We start from the raw sequence: 18,930 nt of genomic DNA, 5'->3' as shown, positions 1-18,930 counted from the left end.
AGGAAAAGTCTACACCCTCTTATGTAGGTGAGAGGAGGCTGGAGACTTGCCGTATTCTGGGAATGGGCAGGGTCACTCGTCCGAACAGAGTCCTATCCTACGCGGCGGAAGCGTGTGCCCTTTGACTTGCATCGTCTAGCTACCTCTGCCATCCTCTCTACCAGTCGCAGCTCCGAGGGCTGGAGGTAGAAAACCGTACAAAACGGCCTAGGGGGCGCGTGCCGACCCAACCTCCACCCAGTGGGGTTGAGGCATATTCTGGATGGATGGATGGATGGATGGATGGATGGATGGATGGATGGGTGGGAGGCAGTCTTCAGCTGATGACTTCAGAGAATGCCCTGTTGATAGGATCAACCGAGGAGCTGGGAGTGCAACTTTCTTGCATTTATCTATATTTACATACTGTGTGCCAGTATATTTACATACTATGTGCCAGAGACTGGGGGGGCTAAATAAGGTTCCTTAGGCCCTAGTGAGGATCAAGCTTTGACCCTCTCTCTCCCATGTCTTAACGGGAGAAGGAGAGAAACCATGCACGAAGCAACTCTGATTCTGCATGTGAGATAAATACTACAGAAGAGTAAGGATTTGAGGAGCTCATAATCAGAGAAGGGGCATTTCTGGCAGTGTGATTGGCTCTTGAGCTGGGTCTTGAAAGACTTTTAGAGATAGGGAGGGGGAAAGACTCTGTATGCCAGGCTTGGTGGCTCAAACTCGTAATCCCAGGGCTTTGGAAGCCCAAGACGGGAGAATGGCTTGAAGGAGTTCAAGACCAGCCTGGGCAACACAGTGAGACCTTCATGTCTACAAAATAAAAATTTTTTAAATTAGCCAGGCATGGTAGCTTATGCCTGAAGTCCCAGCTACTGGGAAAGCTGAGGTGGGAGGATCACTTGAGTCAGGAAGGTCAAAGCTGCAGTGAGCTATGATTGTGCCACTGCACTCCAGCTTGGGTGACAGAGTGAGACCCTGTCTCAAAAAACAAAACAGAGTCCGGTGTGGTGGCTCACGCCTGAAATCCCAGCACTTTGGGAGGCTGAGGCGGGCAGATCACTTCAGGTCAGGAGTTCAAGACCAGCCTGGCCAACATGGCAAAACCCCATCTCTACTAAAAATACAAAAATTAGCTGGGCATGGTGGTGGGCACCTGTAATCTCAGCTACTTGGGAGGCTGAGGCAGGAGAATGGCTTGAACCCGGGAGATAGAGGTGGCAGTGAGCCGAGATTGTGCCACTGCACTCCAGCCTGGGTGACGAAGTGAGACTCCATCTCAAAAACAAAAAAAGACTTCCTTCAGGAGCTCAAAGAGGTGAATGTGCCAGAAATTACATGAAGCATCCTCTAGCCAGGCTAGAGACTCATGTGAGGGGAACCTTAGAAAAATAGTGAAACCCAGATCCCGGAGAGTCTTCAATGCCAAGTTCAGCTTTGTGCTTACAGGTAGATCTTGCTGATGGTAAAAATTTTCCAATGCATTTTACACCCATGAGCACAAGGGCTTAGACTTTATCATTAAGATGGCAGGGAGTCATTGCAGGGCTTTAAGCAGGGGAGTAACAATCACATTTGTGTCTAGAAAGATTAGTGCAGGGGGCCGGGCAAGGTGGCTCATGCCTGCAATGCCACCACTTTGGGAGGCCAAGGCAGGCAGATCACCTGAAGTCAGGAGTTTGAGACCAGCCTGGCCAACATGGCGAAGAACCCCCGTCTCTACTGAAAATACAAAAATTACCTGGACATGGTGGCGGGTGCCTGTAATCCCAGCTACTCGGGAGGCTGAAGCAGGAGAATCACTTGAATCTGGGAGGCGGAGGTTGCAGTGAGCCAAAATCACACCATTGCGCTCCAGCCTGGGCAACAGACCAAGACTGCCTCTCAAAAAAAAGAAAGATTAGAGCAGGAACTGGATTGGAGATTGGGAGAAGGAGGGAGACCAGTTAGGAGGTTGTTTCAGTAGTGGGGAAGGATTATGGGAAGGATTATGGTAGCATAAAGCATGGAGTGGCAGCTGAAATGGAAAGGGCAGGATGAATTCCTTAGACACCTATAGCTAGAAAAAACTGGACTTGATTACTGATTGGGTGTGGGGAAGTAAGGGAAATGAAGGATGACTTCTAGATTCCTGGTTTGGGCAAACAGGAGGGAGAGGAAGCAGGGTTTTTTGGAGAGGGTCAGTTCTGGGCATGGTGAGCTTGAGGTGCCAATGGAACATCCAAGTGGAGGTATCCAGAAGGCCATTGGATATGCCTAACTGGAGTTCACCAGATAAGTCTAACTGGAAGTTGCAATGTGGGAGTCTTTGGGGCCTTATAGATGCCAGCCACACCAATAGATTTGTTGAGCTTGCCCAGGGAGTAAATGTAGAGTCAGAAGAGACCTAGGACAGAGCCCTGAGAAACACCCAAGTTTGAGGGTCTGGCAAAGGAAGAGGAACCTGCAAAGGTAATCAAGATGAAGTGTCCAAAATGGTAAGAAGATCAGTAGTAGAATGTGGTGTTTCAGAAGCCAAGGAAGGAAAGTGTTGAAGGCTTATGACTAATCAAGTGAAATGAGGCCTGAAAGAATCCACTGGATGTAGAAACAAGGAAGTTGTTGGTGACCTTTGCAAGTACAGTTTCAGTGGAGTGATGGGAGCAGAGGTCAAATTACAGCGGTTTGAGAAGCAGATGGAATTGAGGAAGTGAAGATTCATGTAAGATACATTTTCAGGAAGCTTGGCTATTTAGGAGAAAAAAGAAGGCAATAGCCAGAAGGAAACGCAGGTTTTTATTTGGATGGGAGAAACGTTGGTGTGGATCCAGCAAGAGGGGAAAAGATAAAATTATAAGGGCAAGAAGATAACTGAGAATGGTGCCCCTGAAAAAAAGGCTTCACTAAAGTGTTAGTGAAGAAATTCACTTAGAAGGGTGGAGGAATATTTGTTTTGTGGCAGAAGGGAAGCATTATGTTGAGGTTAATTGGTAGGTTTGGTGACAGGAAGTTGAGGGAATTCTTCTTTGATGGTTTCCATTTTCTCTGTCAAATAAGAACATGATATCAGCCAGTGAGAGTGGGATTGGAGATAGTGTGCGAGATTGAAAAGAGCAGAGAAAGATTGAAATATCAGCAGTGGAGAGTGGCAGTGAGATGACTAAGGTAGCAAACAGATTTCTGGGCAGTTATCATGGCCCTGTTGAGGTTAGTGACCGTCAGTTTTCAAGAGCAGCGGTCTGCAAGGTTGTGTAATATGCATTTTTCCCTCAACAACATTCAGCCACCTGGCGGTTAGTTTAATTGATCTAGGTTTGAGTTTTACCGGGCGGATAGATGGAAGGACAAAGGACAAGGAAGTTGAAGATTGTGGCAAAACAGTGATTGAAATGTAGGACCTTAGTATCTAAACTGGATAGGAGAGTGAAAAATAATGTATGGACTAGAGGTCCCAGTGAAGTCAGAGAATCCATATCTGAGATCATTGAATGAGAAAGTTGTGATCAGAAAGTGGAAGAATGAAGTTTGAGTAGTTTCTGGTGATGACAACGTCCAGGGTGTGGCCGTGGGAGTCAGGGGCCAAAGTGGAGTACAGGAGACAGTCAGGATGCTGACGTGGCCACTGAACTCCCCTGGATGATAGGAAGACTTGAGGGGAGGGAAGGGAAGAGGATGCCTGTGAGCTAGGTACCAGTCTTTGATGGGTAGAGCAAGTTTTTCTGGAGTCTCTAGGTGACAGCATGAGGAGGGGCAAAGGCTGAGACAGCTAAATGGTATGACCCTTGAAGTAGTAAGGGCTTTTACAAGAAGGAGGTGGAATAAGGAACTGAGTTGGGCTTTGGCAAGGAGACATGAGGCCCCGTCCTAACCCTGAAATCCTGGGGGTGTAAGAGTCTAAACTGCTTCTACTAGGAGGGCCTTGCAGAGGGAAGCCCTGGGGTAGAGCCAGTTTTGGATGCAGGCTGGAGGTGGGCGGGTGACTGGAGAGGCTGAGAATGGAGGAGACTTAGCTGATTGGGAAGAAGGGTTTTCAAGAGCAGAGTAAAAAGGTTGGGAAGGGAAGGAAGGCTGGGAAATGGGTCAAGGAAGATGAAGCCTAGAGCAGTGAAGGGGCGAGGAGAGTGTCATTGACTTCGCCAGTTCCATGTTGTGGAGAGAGGATGAGAGATGATGAAGGTCTGTGGAGCGGGGTTGGAGGCAGAAGTGAGTCTGGGGAGAAGAAGAGTGGGGGCTGTGGGTAGGGATGAGGCACGTGGGGAGAAGATGAAGGCAGAGGATTTCATAGGAAGGAGATGGGGGAAAGGACTTCCTGTGGGGAGAGGATGGAGAAAATGGACAGATGTGGGGAAGAGATGGGGGCAGATTGGAGTCTACCAGGAAGTGATGGGTAGCAGGGGTAGGGGTGTCTGTCAGGGTATGAGTGGGGAGCAGAAGAGGGTCCATGAGAAGGAAGTGACAAACTGAAGTGCGTATGCCCCTGGGAGAGAAGTAAGGACACCTTGTTTGGAAGTTTGAGGAGATAATGTTTCTCTCTCTCTGTCACTGAATAGAGAACTGAGAGTGAGGAGTCAGGGATGGGAGCCCAAGGAGAAGGCCTGTCTCATTCTGCATGTGAAACCTACAGGAATAAGAGACAGTGACTCGCTTGTTGTCTCCAAGGCCATCTAGGGACAGTGAGCCAGGCTGGCAACCCATGCCTTGGAGGCCTCTTGCATTCAGAAGGTGTCTTTTGATTTGCAGGGGGTTGGGGAAGCCCTCTGGGAAATTTTATTTAGAAACAAGACCTGTTGACCTCTTGATTTTTAATACCTCCCCTTCGCTTGTTGCTAAGGACCTTTGGTTTAGCATGAGAGCTGGGGCTTTTGAGATTGTGTGATTTTAGTTTCCTTGCATGAAGAAGAACTATTGGCCACTATAGAAATGATTTATGGATGAGTCCAGATTTATTAATCACCTCTGAAGATGGAGAGGAAATTAAAAACAAAGAGTCCACTCTGGGCTGAAGACAAAGTAGGTCTGTCATCCTTGCAGAAGACGTTGCCAAGGTTAGAAGGCCACGAACAAACCAATTTGGACTGAGGTTCCTAATCTGGATTTTTAATTTTGCGTGCTTGATTTTTTGCACCATTTTCTCTCCGAGGTAAAATAATGACTATTTTAATTGGCTGCCACTTACAGAGAGATCCCAATAAGCATGGTGGCATACATATATTTTTCTCTGGCATTCCATGTGTGCTCCAGTTCTTATCATCAAGCTGGTGAAGCTGACTTTTACTGCATGCTGCATGCCATGATCAGTTGACTATAAATTAAATCCTCTTTTCCAAAAGCCATTTTCCATTAGTGCTAATTTGTTTGCTTCTCATTTCCACTGATCATTAGAGTCTCTGGTTGTGAGCACCAAATTGGAAATAATTTCTTTGACATTTCAAAAAAATTTCTCCCCTCCTTGAATGCCATTTGGCTGCAGCTAAATAACATTATGGTTTGCAGAAGAACAGTTCACTCCAATTACAATTTAACTGACCGTTCATGGCACTGAATCCCTGTCCTTAGTGTTCAAAGATGACACCGCTGCTGACATTGCTATTTCCTGTCATAGCTGTAAAACACCTCATAGACTTTGCACTGGCCTTCTTGGATGGCGATTCTGCCACTCCGCATGTGGCAGCTTTGGGAAGTTGGTAGTTTTATGGACCTGCATATCATGGACATTCAGATCTAACCATCTCAACAGGAGCTGGCTGATTTCTTCACACATTCACTCAGTGAGCCTTTATTCAACATCTATTTTGTGCCAGGCATTATGCCAGGCCCTAGGGACACAGAGACAGGGAAGACCAACTCCTGCCCTTGAGGAACTCACACTCTAGTGGGAAGGATGGGTAAGTTTTACAGCATAGTAGAGGAAGAGGTGGCATGGACGGGACCAGAACTGCAAACCCCTAGTTGTCCCAGGGAGTTTGCCAAAGGGCAAAAAGGAACCTGGCCATTCCTGATGGCAGAGCAACACTGAGATGCAGAGGGCCCTGGAAGGGCCTGGGGAGTTGAGAGTGCAAGGTTGTTGTAGTGTGGAAGTGACTAGAGATAAAGTTAGACTGGGCCCAAGTTTGTTTGTTTGTTTGTTTGTTGTTTTGAGACAGAGTCTCACTCTGTCTGTCACCCAGGCTGGAGGTCAATGGCACGGTCTCGGCTCACTGCAACCTTAGCCTCCCAGGTTCAAGTGATTCTCGCGCCTCAGCCTTCTGAGAAGCTGGGACTACAGGTGCGTGCCACCACACCCAGCTCATTTTTGTATTTTTAGTAGAGATGGGGTTTCACTATGTTGGCCAGGCTGGTCTTGAACTCCTGACCTCATGATCCACCCACTTCAGCCTCCTAAAGTGCTGGGATCATCGGCATGAGCCACAGCACCCAGCTGGGGCCAAGTTTTGAAGGGCCCTGAGTGCCATATTGAGTTTAGACTTTATCTAGTAGGCCACAGTGAGCTAATGGAGAAATTTGGGAGTGAAGCAAGTAGGAAGGGTAGAAGCTTAAGGAAAAAGTAGTTAGGGGATGGCTTTGTTTGTATATTTATTTGGGTTGGTGGGAATTGAGCAAGTGTTTAAGAGGAATCAGGGAAGATGGGAAGATTGAAGATGGGGCAGAATCTAGTGCACATGGAGAGGGTGGGTGCTGATATGATGATGTTAAGAGGAGAGGGTTGTGCTTGTTGGCCCCTATATTCTCTGTGAAGTTGGAAGCACAGTTATCCAGGCATCCTCCTTGATTCCTCCCGTCTTTCATCTGCCACAGCCAGTCAGTCACCAGGTCCTGTTTGTTCAAACTGTGTGACATTTCTACTTCTCTCCAACCCTAATATCATCAGCATCTTTGGCAAGGCCATGGGAATGACTTCCTAACTGGTGCCCCCCTCCAGCTTGCCCCCTTCCGATCCCCTTTCTACACTACAGTTAAGATATTTGTAAAACAAAGTCTTTTCTTGTCCCTCTCGCTTTAACCCTTCAGGACCTGTTCATTGCCCTTGGAGTGTGAACCTTGCAGCCAGCATATGAGGCCCTTCATTCTCTGGCCTCTGCCTGATTTTCCAGCCTCACCTCCTGCTGCTTCCATCTTCACACTGTGCTCCAGCTATTCTGAGCAATCTCAATAATAAAAATAAGAGCTAAGTTTTACTGAGGGTTTTCGACATGTTAGATAGTTTATTGACCTTTATGAAACGTTACCACCTCGTCACAAGTAAGGAAACCGAAGCCTAAAGAGGTTAAGTAATTTGCCTAAGGTCACATAGCCAGGAAGTGGAAGATCATCCAAAACCACAGTCTGTGTTCCTAACCACTGTCTCTACTGCCTCCCACTTGCAATTCTTTATGTCCTGCACTCCCACCTCTGAGCCATTGCAGATTTGATTCCTTCTACCTAAAAGACACTTTCCTCACCTCTTCCATAGCTGCAGATTGCTTTTCAGCCTGGATGACATCTCCTCTGGAAAGCCCTTCACTCCAGCCAGCACCCAAACCAAGGCCAGGTTAGGTGTCCCTCTCTCTCATTCTAGAGTGTCTTGTACCTACTCTGTCACAGCACTTGCCACACTATTGGAATTGAAATCACCTCTTTACAAGGCTCTATGCCACCCTCAAACTGTGTACTTGCGGGCAGGGACTGTGTCTTTTTTACATTTATCCCCAAAGGCCTAGGATAAGGCGTGGGACATACTTGTCACTATTTGTTGAATTTAGTGAGGTTGGAGGTGGGGCAGAGGGATTCCTAGTCATGTCTGAATGTCTTAATGAGGCAACTTACTGAGGACTTACAATATAATGTGACAATATAATGTGACACCGGAGACTCATAATGCAGGGAGGTAGCAGCCAGAGACAGGCAAACCAAGAAGATGCCATGGTAAAGAGGTGTCAAGCAAGAAAGCATTTTGAGTAAGAGGAATGGTCAATGATATTAGTTGTTGCAGTAAGAGGGACAAATGAGCAAAGTACTAAGACATCCTCACTGAACTGGGCAATTCAGTGGTTACCAGAGTCATTGGCTAATGTGATGGAAGGGAGGTGGCGGGGCAGAAGCCCAGCTGTGATGGGTTGAGGAGAGAATGGTCAGTGGGGAAACAGAAAAGAGTATGAACACTGTTTTTCAGAAGCTTTGCTGTGAAGTCAGAAAACCAGAGAGATGATGAAGAGAATGTGAGGTTGAGGTTTTTGTCTTCGTTTTTGCTTATTTTTGTTTAAAGATAGGCAAAACTTAGGCCAGGCACAGTGGGTAGCTCACGCCTATAATCCAAAAATCCCAGCACTTTGGGAGGTCAGGGTGGGAGGATTGCTTAAGGCTAGAGGTTCCAAACCAGCCTGGGCAACATAGTGAGGTTACGTTTCTTTTTTTTTTTTGAGACAGAGTCTCGCTCTATTGCCCAGGCTGGAGTGCAGTGGCGTAATCTCGGCTCACTGCAAGCTCCACCTCTTGGGTTCACGCCATTCTCCTGCCTCAGCCTCCTGAGTAGCTGGGACTACAGGCGTCTGCCACCATGCCTGGCTAATTTTTTATATTTTTTAATAGAGATGGGGTTTCACCATGTTAGCCAAGATGGTCTCGATCTCCTGACCTCGTGATCCAACCGCCTCAGCCTCCCAAAGTGCTGGAATTACAGGCGTGAGCCACTGTTCCTGGCCCTGAGGCTCCGTTTCTAAAAAATTTTTTAAGTTGGCCAGGCATGGTGGTGTACACTCTTAGTCCTAGCTACCCAGGAGGCTGAGGCAGGAGGATCGCTTGAGCCCAGCAGTTCAAGACTGCACTGAGCTATGATGGTGCTGTGCACTTCAGCCTGGGTGACAGAGTGAGCCCTTATCTCGAATAAATACATTGATAAACAAATAAATAATAATAAAGATAGGTAAAAATCAAGGCTAACAAGAAAAATGCCTAAATAGAGGGGTTGAGGATACAAGGGAGGCAGGAGTAATGAGTAGAATGAGGGCCCTGAGGAGGCAGGGTGGATGGATGCAGAGCTCTGGTAGACGGCTAGAGGAGAGGAGAAGGATGGGTGTGAATAGAGATGATGAAAGAAGAGGAGTATGATGGCATTCTTACCTAATGGCCTGTAACTTTCTTTGGAAGTTGGAACAGATGGAAGAGGTGGGAAGGTAAGGAGCTTGGAATTGTAGACTTCACAGGTGGGATGGTGCTAGCCAGTCACAGATTTGGGGTGTGGGTCTTGGGTGTGAAAGCTGCATTGGTTGGAGGTGAAAGCAGGAGGTCGCTGGAGTCTGCATTCCATGTCTGTCCTCTGTGCGCTGACAGAACCTGGGATATATCCCATCAAAGCGCTCTCCATTGTTCGTTAAAATCACATTTTTGCTTGTCTCTCTGCCCTGCCAGTCTGTAAGCACCCGAGGGCAAGGTCTCTGTTTGTCACGTTAGCCGATCCCAAGCCCAGTGCTTGGCTCAGAGTTGGCACCTGGGAATCTGTTTAATTAATTAATGTGCAGAGCTAAGGAAATTAAAGTGCGCATTCTGAGCACAGTGTGTTGGATGTCAGTTTAAATAACACTTATTGAGTGCCCGTGATTTGCCAGAGACCATGCTAGCCACCCAAATTACAAAGATGGAGCACATTGATGTTGAAATTGCCTAGTGACTCTTGAGTAAATAGGAAGGCTTACGTGTTGAAGTCATTGATCAGCACTGAAGCAAGGTAGAAAGGGAAAGACAGACGGCCTGACCTCAGAGGAGGAGGAAGGGTTCAGGAACGGTAGTAGGGATTTAGAGAATGGTGTTTGTGGTGTAGGATAGTGGGCAGCCCCCTTCCTGATTTAGAAGCAGCAGCATGGGTTGAGGCAAGGGGTGGGGTGGGGTGGCAGGTTTCACTTGGGGCCGAATTTAGATGGAAATTCTTTGGCCTGAAATGTTTGAAATTTTGTCCTCAGGTAGTAAGGAACCATTGAAGAGTTTGAAGCAGGGTAATCTGTCAGATTTGTACTTTTAAAAATCTCACATCAAAGCCTGGCCTGGTGGCTCACACCTGTAATCCCAATACTTTGGGAGGCTGAGGCAGGAGGACTGCTTGAGCCCAGGAGTTTGATACCAGCCTGGGCAACAAAGCAAGACCCCACCTCTACAAAAAATAAATAAATATAAAAATTAGGTGGGCATGGTGGCATGCACCTGTAGTCCCAGCTACTCAGGAGGCTGAGTTGGGAGGATCACTCGAGCCCAGGAGGTTGAGGCTGCAGTGAGTTATAATCATGCCACTGCATTCCAGCCTGGGTGACAGAGCAAGGCCCTGTCTCAAAAAAAATAAAATAAAAATAAAAAGACTCACATCACCGCAGAGTTTAGGCTGGGGCAAGCCTGAAGACCAGTAGGAGGCTGTTACAGTAATCCATATGAGGAACAGTGGTGTGAAACTGAAATAGTGGCAGTGGAGGTGAAGATAGATAGACTGATCTCAGGGAGATTTAGGACATATAATTGGCAGGAGCTGGCAACAGTTCAGATGAGGGCAAGGGAGAGGAATAAGTCAAAGACAACTTTTGGCTGGCTAGGAGGGTGGTGACCCAAGCACTGAAATAGGACCAACGCAGGGCAAGGGGCAGGTGTGAGTTGATGAGCTCAGTTTGGGACCTGTTGACTTGAGGAGCCTGTGACACATACCAATGAAGAGTCTGCCAGTCACTTAAGTACATAAAGAGATCTGGAACTCAGTTGGGAGGCCCAGACTGAGGAGATGGATTTGAGAGTCGTGTGCCTATAGATGTAATTTGAAGTGATGGGGTGAATGAGGTCATTCAGGGATTACAAAGCATGAGAAGAGAACTGAGAATGGGAAAACGACCTGCAAAGGCAGTATCCTGCAAAGGCGACTGAGGATTCAGAGAGTCTGGAGTAGAACCAGGGGAGACTGGGGTTAGGGAAAGAGTTCTGAAAAGAGTCAGAGTCATTCACAATCCATCAGAGACCGAGCACGGTGGGATGGTGAGCTAACCACTACATTTGACAACAGGAGATTATTGGTGACACCTTGGAGCACAGAGGAGAACAGGATCCATGCCCTTGGCTTAGTGGGGGAAACCCTGGACTTTGGAGTTATATACAGATCCCATTCCTATCCCTGTTTAGCTTTGAGACCTTCAATAAATGAGCAAACCCTTCTAAACCTTAGTTTCTTCGTCTGAAAATTGTGGATAATGATGACCTCCTGAGGATCTTAAGAGGATTAAAAGAAAGAATATAGGCCGGATGTGGTGGCTCACACCTGTAATTCCAGCAGTTTGGGAGGCTAAGGTGGGAAGATAGCTTGAGGCCAGGAGTTTGAGATCAGCCTAGGCAACACAGAGAGACCCTATCTCTATAAACAAAAACAACCACAGAGAGAGAGAGAGAAAGAGAGAGAGTATGGTGTATGGATAGCTCTTATTCAACACTCAAAAAATGTCAGTTTCTTCTCCCTGCCTTCATTCCGTCTCCCTTCACCAGGAAAGACAGCTAACATCGCTTTTTCCGTAGCAGTCAACAAGCTTAGATACAAAATTTATCCCAGCAACTGACTCTTGAAATTGACACATTTTTCTGTTTTTTCCATTGTTTTCATTTTATTAATTATTTTTTAAAATGGTAGTTAATGGGTCTTTTTTTTTTTTTTTACCCTCATCAAGCTTACTATTAAAGAAAAGTTGAAATAAATAATACATGGCTGGAGGCTCTTAACTAAATATACTTAATGTCTTTTATCTCCCCCTACTTCTCAAAAACCTCAGTGACATAACCCCGCTGAAGAAATATAAAAAGGCATTCAGTCACAAAAGTTCACAGAAGGAGGCAACAGAAGATGAAAGAATTCAACAAATATTTGGAAAGTAGAAGGCAGGTGCAGGGAGGTTAACGGACTTGAAGCAGAGGAAATTGCAAGCAAGTGCCAAAAAGAGGAGCTTACCAACAAGAAACCAGCCAATTCAGCCAGTTTGAGCTCTAAGAGGCTTAATGATTGAAAGCACAAATTACCACCAAAGGTCAGAAATGAGGTATGGAGCCCAACCTAGGGGAATTCACTGACTTCTGTGTACAGAGCACTTCGCCTGCACTCCAGACCCTCAACCGCCAAGAAAGAAATGACTCTAAACTCTCTTGCTGCATGAAGAGGAAGGAAGTTGGACTCTGTAGGCCTTCTTGCACAGGGACCTCAGGCAGAGTTTGAAGGGCAGGAATGAGACATAGAGTGGAAAACTGATCAGCAGAGGGAAGGTCTACACACAGCATTGCGTGAGCCCTTCCCCCACCTGACTCCCAACATGCCATGGCGAGGTGTCTGTAATAGCACCCCTACTCTCTCACCCTCCCTGGGAAAGTAGGAAAGTCTTCTCCAGAGACCCTGATATCTCTATGAGGGGGTTAAAAAAAAAACCCTCCACTCTCTGACATTTATGAATTCCCCAGTGAGAAGACTAGTTGCCTAATAAATATCCAAACACTGAAGGATACAGTGATTTAAAGAGCCCACCAAGGGCTTACTATAGTAAATGAAAAAAGACCTTCACCAAAGCATATCATCATACAACTTCAGAAAGATTTCAAAATCATCAGGAGTGAAAAAAAATAGACAAAGGCACAGGAATCAGAATGACTTCACATTTCTCATCAGCAACAGCAACTGGGGAGGGTGAACCTGAGGGAAGCTTTTATTTATTTATGTATTTATTGTGAGACACAGTCTTGCTCTTTTGCCCAGGCTGGGGTGCAGTGGTGGGATCACAGATCACTATAGCCCCAACATCTTGGTCTCATTTGATCCTCCCACCTCAGCCACCTTAGCCTCCCAAGTAGCTGAAAGTACAAGTGTGTGCCACTGTACCAGGCTAATTTGGGGGTGGAGGGATGGAGGTCTCACTTTGTTGCCCAGGCTGGTCTCAAACTCCTGGGCTCAAGTGATCCTCCTGCCTCAGCCTCCCAACATACTGGAATTATAGACATGAGCCACCACATCTGGCTAGATAGCTTTTTTTTTTTTTTTTGGAGACAGAGTCTCACTCTGTCACCAGGCTAGAGTGCCAGAGAGTGCAGTGGCACAATCTGGCTCACTGCAACTTCCACCTCCCGGGTTCAAGCGATTCTCCTGCCTCAGCCTCCCAAGTAGCTGGGACTACAGTTGCGCGCCACCACGCCTGGCTAATTTTTATATTTTTAGTAGAGATGGGGTTTCACCATGTTGGCCAGGATGGTCTCAATCTCTTGACCTCATGATCTGCCCACCTCAGCCTCCCAAAGTGCTGGGATTACAGGCGTGAGCCACCGCACCCAGACCAGATAGCTTATTTCTTATACGGAGTTATATACCCAGCCAATCCAACATGGGTTCAAAAACGATATTTTTAGACCTTCCAAGACAAAACAAGGGAGTACATAAAGAAGGAAGAAGATGTGAGAGCCAGGAAATGGGCATCCATCAAAAAACTCGGCAAGAGGAAATCCCAAGACGACATTTACATACCAGCCTTAGTGAGCAACCAGTCTAAACTATAGTAGAAGGAGATCTGTGGGACAGAGGTTTCCAGGAAAAGATGGAATTAATCAGTTACGAATTGAACGTTTGGAAGAATAATCACTACATATTTGGAACATTTGGAAGAAAATAGCCCTTGGTACTTCAAACCAAACAATAGAAAAAACGAAATGACAATTATTAACTCCAGATAAAACCAAACTGTAAGAAAAAAATGTAATAGTAGTTTGCTACTTAAGTGAAGAGTTTATTTACTTGATCAATCATGTTAATATGCCGGGCGCGGCGGCTCACACCTGTAATCCCAGCACTTTGGGAGACCGAGGCAGGCAGATCACTTGAGCTCAGGATTTTGAGACCAGCCTGGCCAGCACAGCAAAATCCCGTCTCTACTAAAAATACAAAAATTAGCCAGGTGTGGTGACACATGCCTGTAATCCCAGCTACTCAGGAGTCTGAGGCAGGAGCATCACAGGAACCTGGGAGGCAGAGCCTGCAGTGAGCCGAGATCATGCCATTGCACTCCAGCCTAGGTGACAGAGTGAAACTGCATCTCATAAAATAGTAATAATAATAGTGTAAACACTATTGATTTAACTGTAAAGTATGGGAAATTATGTTGGAGGATAGAAAGAGAAAAAATGGGAGTTAGAGTGAACAATCAAACTGATTCCTCTGCTGGGCAAGGTGGCATGCATCTGTAGCCCCAGCTACTCAGGAGGCTGAGGCAGGAGGACTGCTTGAGGCCAGAAATTTGAGGCTGCATGCAGTATGCTATGATCATACTTGTGAATAGCCACTGCACTCCAGGCCGGGCAACATAGTGAGACCCCATCTCAGAAAAAAAAAAAAAAAATGAAGACCTAATTCCTCAACTACCAGAATGATAAATACATAAATATTACCTAAGGTTGATACATCGAATGATAGCAGTGTATTAGTTTGCTAGAGCTGCCATAACAAAGTGTTATAGACTAGATAACTTAAATGACAGAAATGCATCATCTCACAGTTCTGGAGGCCGGAAAGCTGAGATCAAGTTGTCACAGGGTTGATTTTCTCTGAGGCCTCTTTCCTTGGCTTGCAGATGGCCATCTTTTCCCTGTGTCTTCACCTGGTTTTCTCTCTGTGTGTCTGTATCCTAATCACCTCTTCTTCTAAGGACACCAGTCATATTGGATAAGGGCCCACCCTAATGACATAGTTGAAGCCTAATTTCCTCTTTAAAGACCATAGCTGCAGTTACAACCACATCCTGAGGTGGTTAGGACTTCCACATAGGAATTTGGGGAAAACACAGTTCAGCCCATAACAAGTAGTATAAGCTCGTTATTTGGAAATACAAGGGTAAACAGCAGAAGAAATAGCCAAAAGAGTTTAAAGTGGCCTCTGTGAGGAGAGACTGGAGGGCAGCAAGGGCTGAGGCAGGTGCTATTACTATTTGATTTTTTTCAAAATAGCAAGTGGCGGAGCTGAGCCTTGAACCCAGTCTGACTCCACATCTCATGTTCTTCCACTCTCCCCCAAGCGTAGGAGCTCCTCCAGGGCCCTGCAGTGCCATATTCATCTCTGCGTCTCCCATGGTACCTTACACAGAGCCACGTGATGGGCCTTCAGCACATACATAAGATTTACAGCTGCATCACAGTGACTTTTTTTTTTTTGAGACGGAGTCTCGCTCTGTCACCCAGGCTGGAGTGCAGTGGCCGGATCTCAGCTCACTGCAAGCTCCGCCTCCCGGGTTTATGCCATTCTCCTGCCTCAGCCTCCTGGGTAGCTGGGACTACAGGCGCCCGCCACCTCGCCCGGCTAGTTTTTTGTATTTTTTAGTAGAGACGGGGTTTCACCGTGTTAGCCAGGATGGTCTCGATCTCCTGACCTCGTGATCTGCCCGTCTTGGCCTCCCAAAGTGCTGGGATTACAGGCTTGAGCCACCGCGCCCGGCCCACAGTGACTTTTAAAGCTGCCATTTGTTGATGCTTCTTTTCCTGTCTTCAAAGAAGATAGAGGAGACTGAGGTCCAAGGAAACATGGAGGAGCCGTAATGTGGAGTGCCCTGCTTAGAGTTCCCTGCCTTTGGTGTCCTGGAATCGCTGGGTGCATCTCTGATACCACATTGAGTTTTGATGCTAGAAAGGGTCCATTTAAGGCAGGGTAGGGGCACAGGATGCTTTCCTGCCTGATAAAGCTAGTGGTGGTGACTCAACCCCACCTCGCTGGGGTCTAGAACAGATATTCACCCCATTTTCTTGATGTCAGTTTGGCCGTTGAAGGCAGCCAGAGCTCCCTAAGTTATTCTCAGACTTAGGACTGCAATGGCATTCATGGTGATTGATGCATGATCCCTTGAAGGGGTTTGTTCATTTTTGTGTTTAGGTTGGTCTGCAGTCATTCACCTGGTTCTTAAGTCCAGCTAGATTTCGTGGTTGTCTCCATCCCAGAGGCTGCGTGGACGCCCTTCTGGAAGCACACATCCCATGTCCTCTGGGGAGCAGTAGAGGTTGGTGTGTATGTATGTCTGTCTCCGCATGCCTCAGATTATTGCTTCCTAATAAAATTCTGATAGCTGGGCCCCATCAATATCTCAAATACATGTGAGGAAACGTTAATTTAGAATCAATTTTAGGATGTTTCAGACTGTAAAGTCCTTTTAACTAGATCTCTGGCGAAGATGTACAAGCACTTTATGGGACTGTAAATTTCATGTTGAACAGTCTTCGTGAAATACACATCTCTCCTACACACAAGCTGTTCTCTCCATATCAATCATGGCCCCTGCAAGTAATGTTTCACAAATATTCTGTAAATCACAGAAAACCCCATGATAATGTGAAATATGACTTTCACTTGTCTGTTAGACAAAAGAATCGCACATGCCTCTCTCCCATCAGCACTAACATTTGTTATGGATAATAACACTTTCAATCACAACTATTTTTGGAAAACGGGTTTATCTTAAACCTTCCCTCCCCCACTGAAAACACTCTCCCAAGGACACAGACTCCTACAAACCACAGCCCATTAATCCAACTATGGAATGGGAACTTTTTCTTCCCACTAACTTTTTTTTTAAGTTGTTTTTAAGAGTTAGTGTAAAAGCCCGAGGTACAAGGTTAAGGAGCACTTTAACTTAGGTGATTGGCATAAGAGGGAGGCCATGTCTCTCAAGACCTCAAGCCTCTGACCCTGTATGAAGTAAGCCACAAGAGAGGCCCAGATTTTGTTTTTTTGGTTTTATTTTGTTTTGTTTTTTGTTTTTTGGGTTTTTTTAAACAGAGTCTTACTCTGTCGCCCAGGCTGGAGTGCAGTGGTGCAATCTCGGCTCACTGCAACCTGCCCCCCAGGTTCAAGCGATTTCTCCTGCTTCAGCCTCCCAAGTAGCTGGGATTACAGGTGCCCGCCACCACGCCCGGCTAATTTTTTGTATTTTTAGTAGAGACAGGGTTTCGCCATGTTGGACAGGCTGATCTCAAACTCCTGACCTCAGGTGATCTACCCTCCTGGCCTTCCAAAGTGTTGGAATTACAGGCATGAATCACCACGCCCAGCCTTAGCAAGCACTTTTATCTCAGCTGGATACTGTGGTCTTTTAGTTGCTGGCATCAGTAGAAAAGCCAAAGAGCTAAAATTGTAGTTCTTAAAGAGCAGATTTCTTAATCCCATTACACTCCAGCTAGAGCCTCCCTGTTCAAGCAGCAGATGACCAGTCCTAGAGTATATTTTGCACATAACTACACCCATGTGTGTGATAGAGCCACACCCTGCCTTCAGAAGTTGATTGCTAGAAAAATAATGGAGTTGCATGATTCTAAACATTCCGGTAAACTGTCTGTTTTCCCTCCCTCTGTAGCCAACTTCAGGACTGATTGATCATGACTTCTATAAAGGAGCAGGCAGCAATTAGCAGGCTCTTAAGTTTTTTACAGGAGTGGGACAATGCTGGCAAAGTCACAAGGAGTCACATCCTTGACAAGTTTATTGAAACCAACCAAGGCAAGACTGCCCCTGAACTGGAGCAGGAGTTTTCCCAGGGAGCCAGTTTGTTCCTGGTACGCTTGACCACCTCGCTTAGAATCACGTATCCTTTGCCGAACAGAAAAAAAAAAAAAAATTAGGCACCGGGCACAGTGGCTCACGCCTGTAATCCCAGCACTTTGGGAGACTGAGGTGGGCAGATCACAAGGTCAGGAGTTCGAGACCAGCCTAACCAACATGGTGAAACCCTGTCTCTGCTAAAAATACAAAAATTAGCTGGGCATGGTGGCAGGTGCCTGTAATCCCAGCTAATCAAGAGGCTGAGACAGGAGAATCACTTGAACCCGGGAGGCAGAGGTCGCAGTGAGCCGAGATCACACCACTGCCTTCCAGCCTGGGTGACAGAGTGAGACTCTGTTTCAAAAAACAAAAATTAGGCAACCTTCAAAATGAAAAGGAGAGGAGGTTGTCAAAGGAGTTTTCTCTTGATTCTAATATTTTAGAACAGGACATCTGGTGTTTAAAAAAGGTGATAAAAAAAATCCTTAGAGTCAAGAACTCTCTCAGCTTCCTGTCTTCCCAACCTACTATTTTATCTTCTTTCTCACCCCTAACCTCTTTTGCTACCATCAGAGTTGAAGTAGGTATACCTTCTGTCTAGGGCTAATCCTCTATTTGTACTGCACTTGAACCCCTTCCTATCTCCTTATTCTTTCTCTCCTATAGCTTTCACCTTTGCCTCATAACCAGCATTTTTTCAGCATGTATATATGCTGAAATATCTTCTACTTTGAAAAATAAAATTGAATCCCTGTTTCAAATCTATATTCCACCCAACCCCAGTTTCTGCCCTTCATGGTGAAGCTTGTTTGTTTGTTTGTTTGTTTGTTTGAAACAGAGTCTCTCTCTGTGGCCCAGGCTGGAGTGCAATGGCTCAATCTCAGCTCACCACAACCTCCGCCTCCCCAGTTCAAGCGATTCTCCTGCCTCAGCCTCCCAAGTAGCTGAGACTACAGCCATGTACCACCACACCTGGCTAATTTTTGTATTTTTAGTAGAGACAAGGTTTCACCATGTTGGCCAGGCTGGTCTCAAACTCCTGACCTCAAAGTGCTGGGAGTACAGGCATGAGCCACCGCACCCAATGAAGCTTCTTGAAAAGATTGCTGAGGGGCTGGGCGCGGTGACTCACGCCTGTAACCCCAACACTTTGCAAGGCGGAGGTGGGCGATCACCTGAGGTCAGGAGTTTGAGACCAGCGTGGCAAACATGGGAAACCCTGTCTCTACTACAAATACAAAACTTAGCAGGGCATGGTGGCACACGCCTGTAATCCCAGCTACCCAGGAGGCTGAGGCAGGAGAATCATTTGAACCTGGGAGGCGGAGTTTGCAGTGAGCCAAGATCACGCCATTGCACTCCAGCGTGGGCCGCAGAGACAGATTCCATCTCAAAACATTTTTTTTTTTTTTTTTTTTTTT

At 46.4% G+C, this 18,930-nt stretch overlaps 1 protein-coding gene across 1 annotated transcript in view; it reads left to right on the top strand.

Moving 5' to 3' along the window:
* Window positions 1-39: 39 nt before the first annotated feature.
* ARMH1 (armadillo like helical domain containing 1) overlaps window positions 40-18,930 on the top strand; it is a 54,305-nt gene continuing 35,414 nt past the window's right edge. The window contains exons 1-3 of the mRNA XM_026455730.1: window positions 40-185; window positions 15,851-15,974; window positions 17,325-17,552. Of these exons, the coding sequence (XP_026311515.1) occupies window positions 17,347-17,552 (206 nt within the window). The 5' untranslated portion in view covers window positions 40-185; window positions 15,851-15,974; window positions 17,325-17,346. The remainder of the gene's footprint in view (window positions 186-15,850; window positions 15,975-17,324; window positions 17,553-18,930) is intronic.

Source organism: Piliocolobus tephrosceles, chromosome 1 (assembly GCF_002776525.5).
Source record: "Piliocolobus tephrosceles isolate RC106 chromosome 1, ASM277652v3, whole genome shotgun sequence".
NCBI classification, from domain to species: domain Eukaryota; kingdom Metazoa; phylum Chordata; class Mammalia; order Primates; family Cercopithecidae; genus Piliocolobus; species Piliocolobus tephrosceles.
Note: the sequence above shows the minus strand (reverse complement) of the source record. Positions and strands in the feature narration are given on the sequence as shown.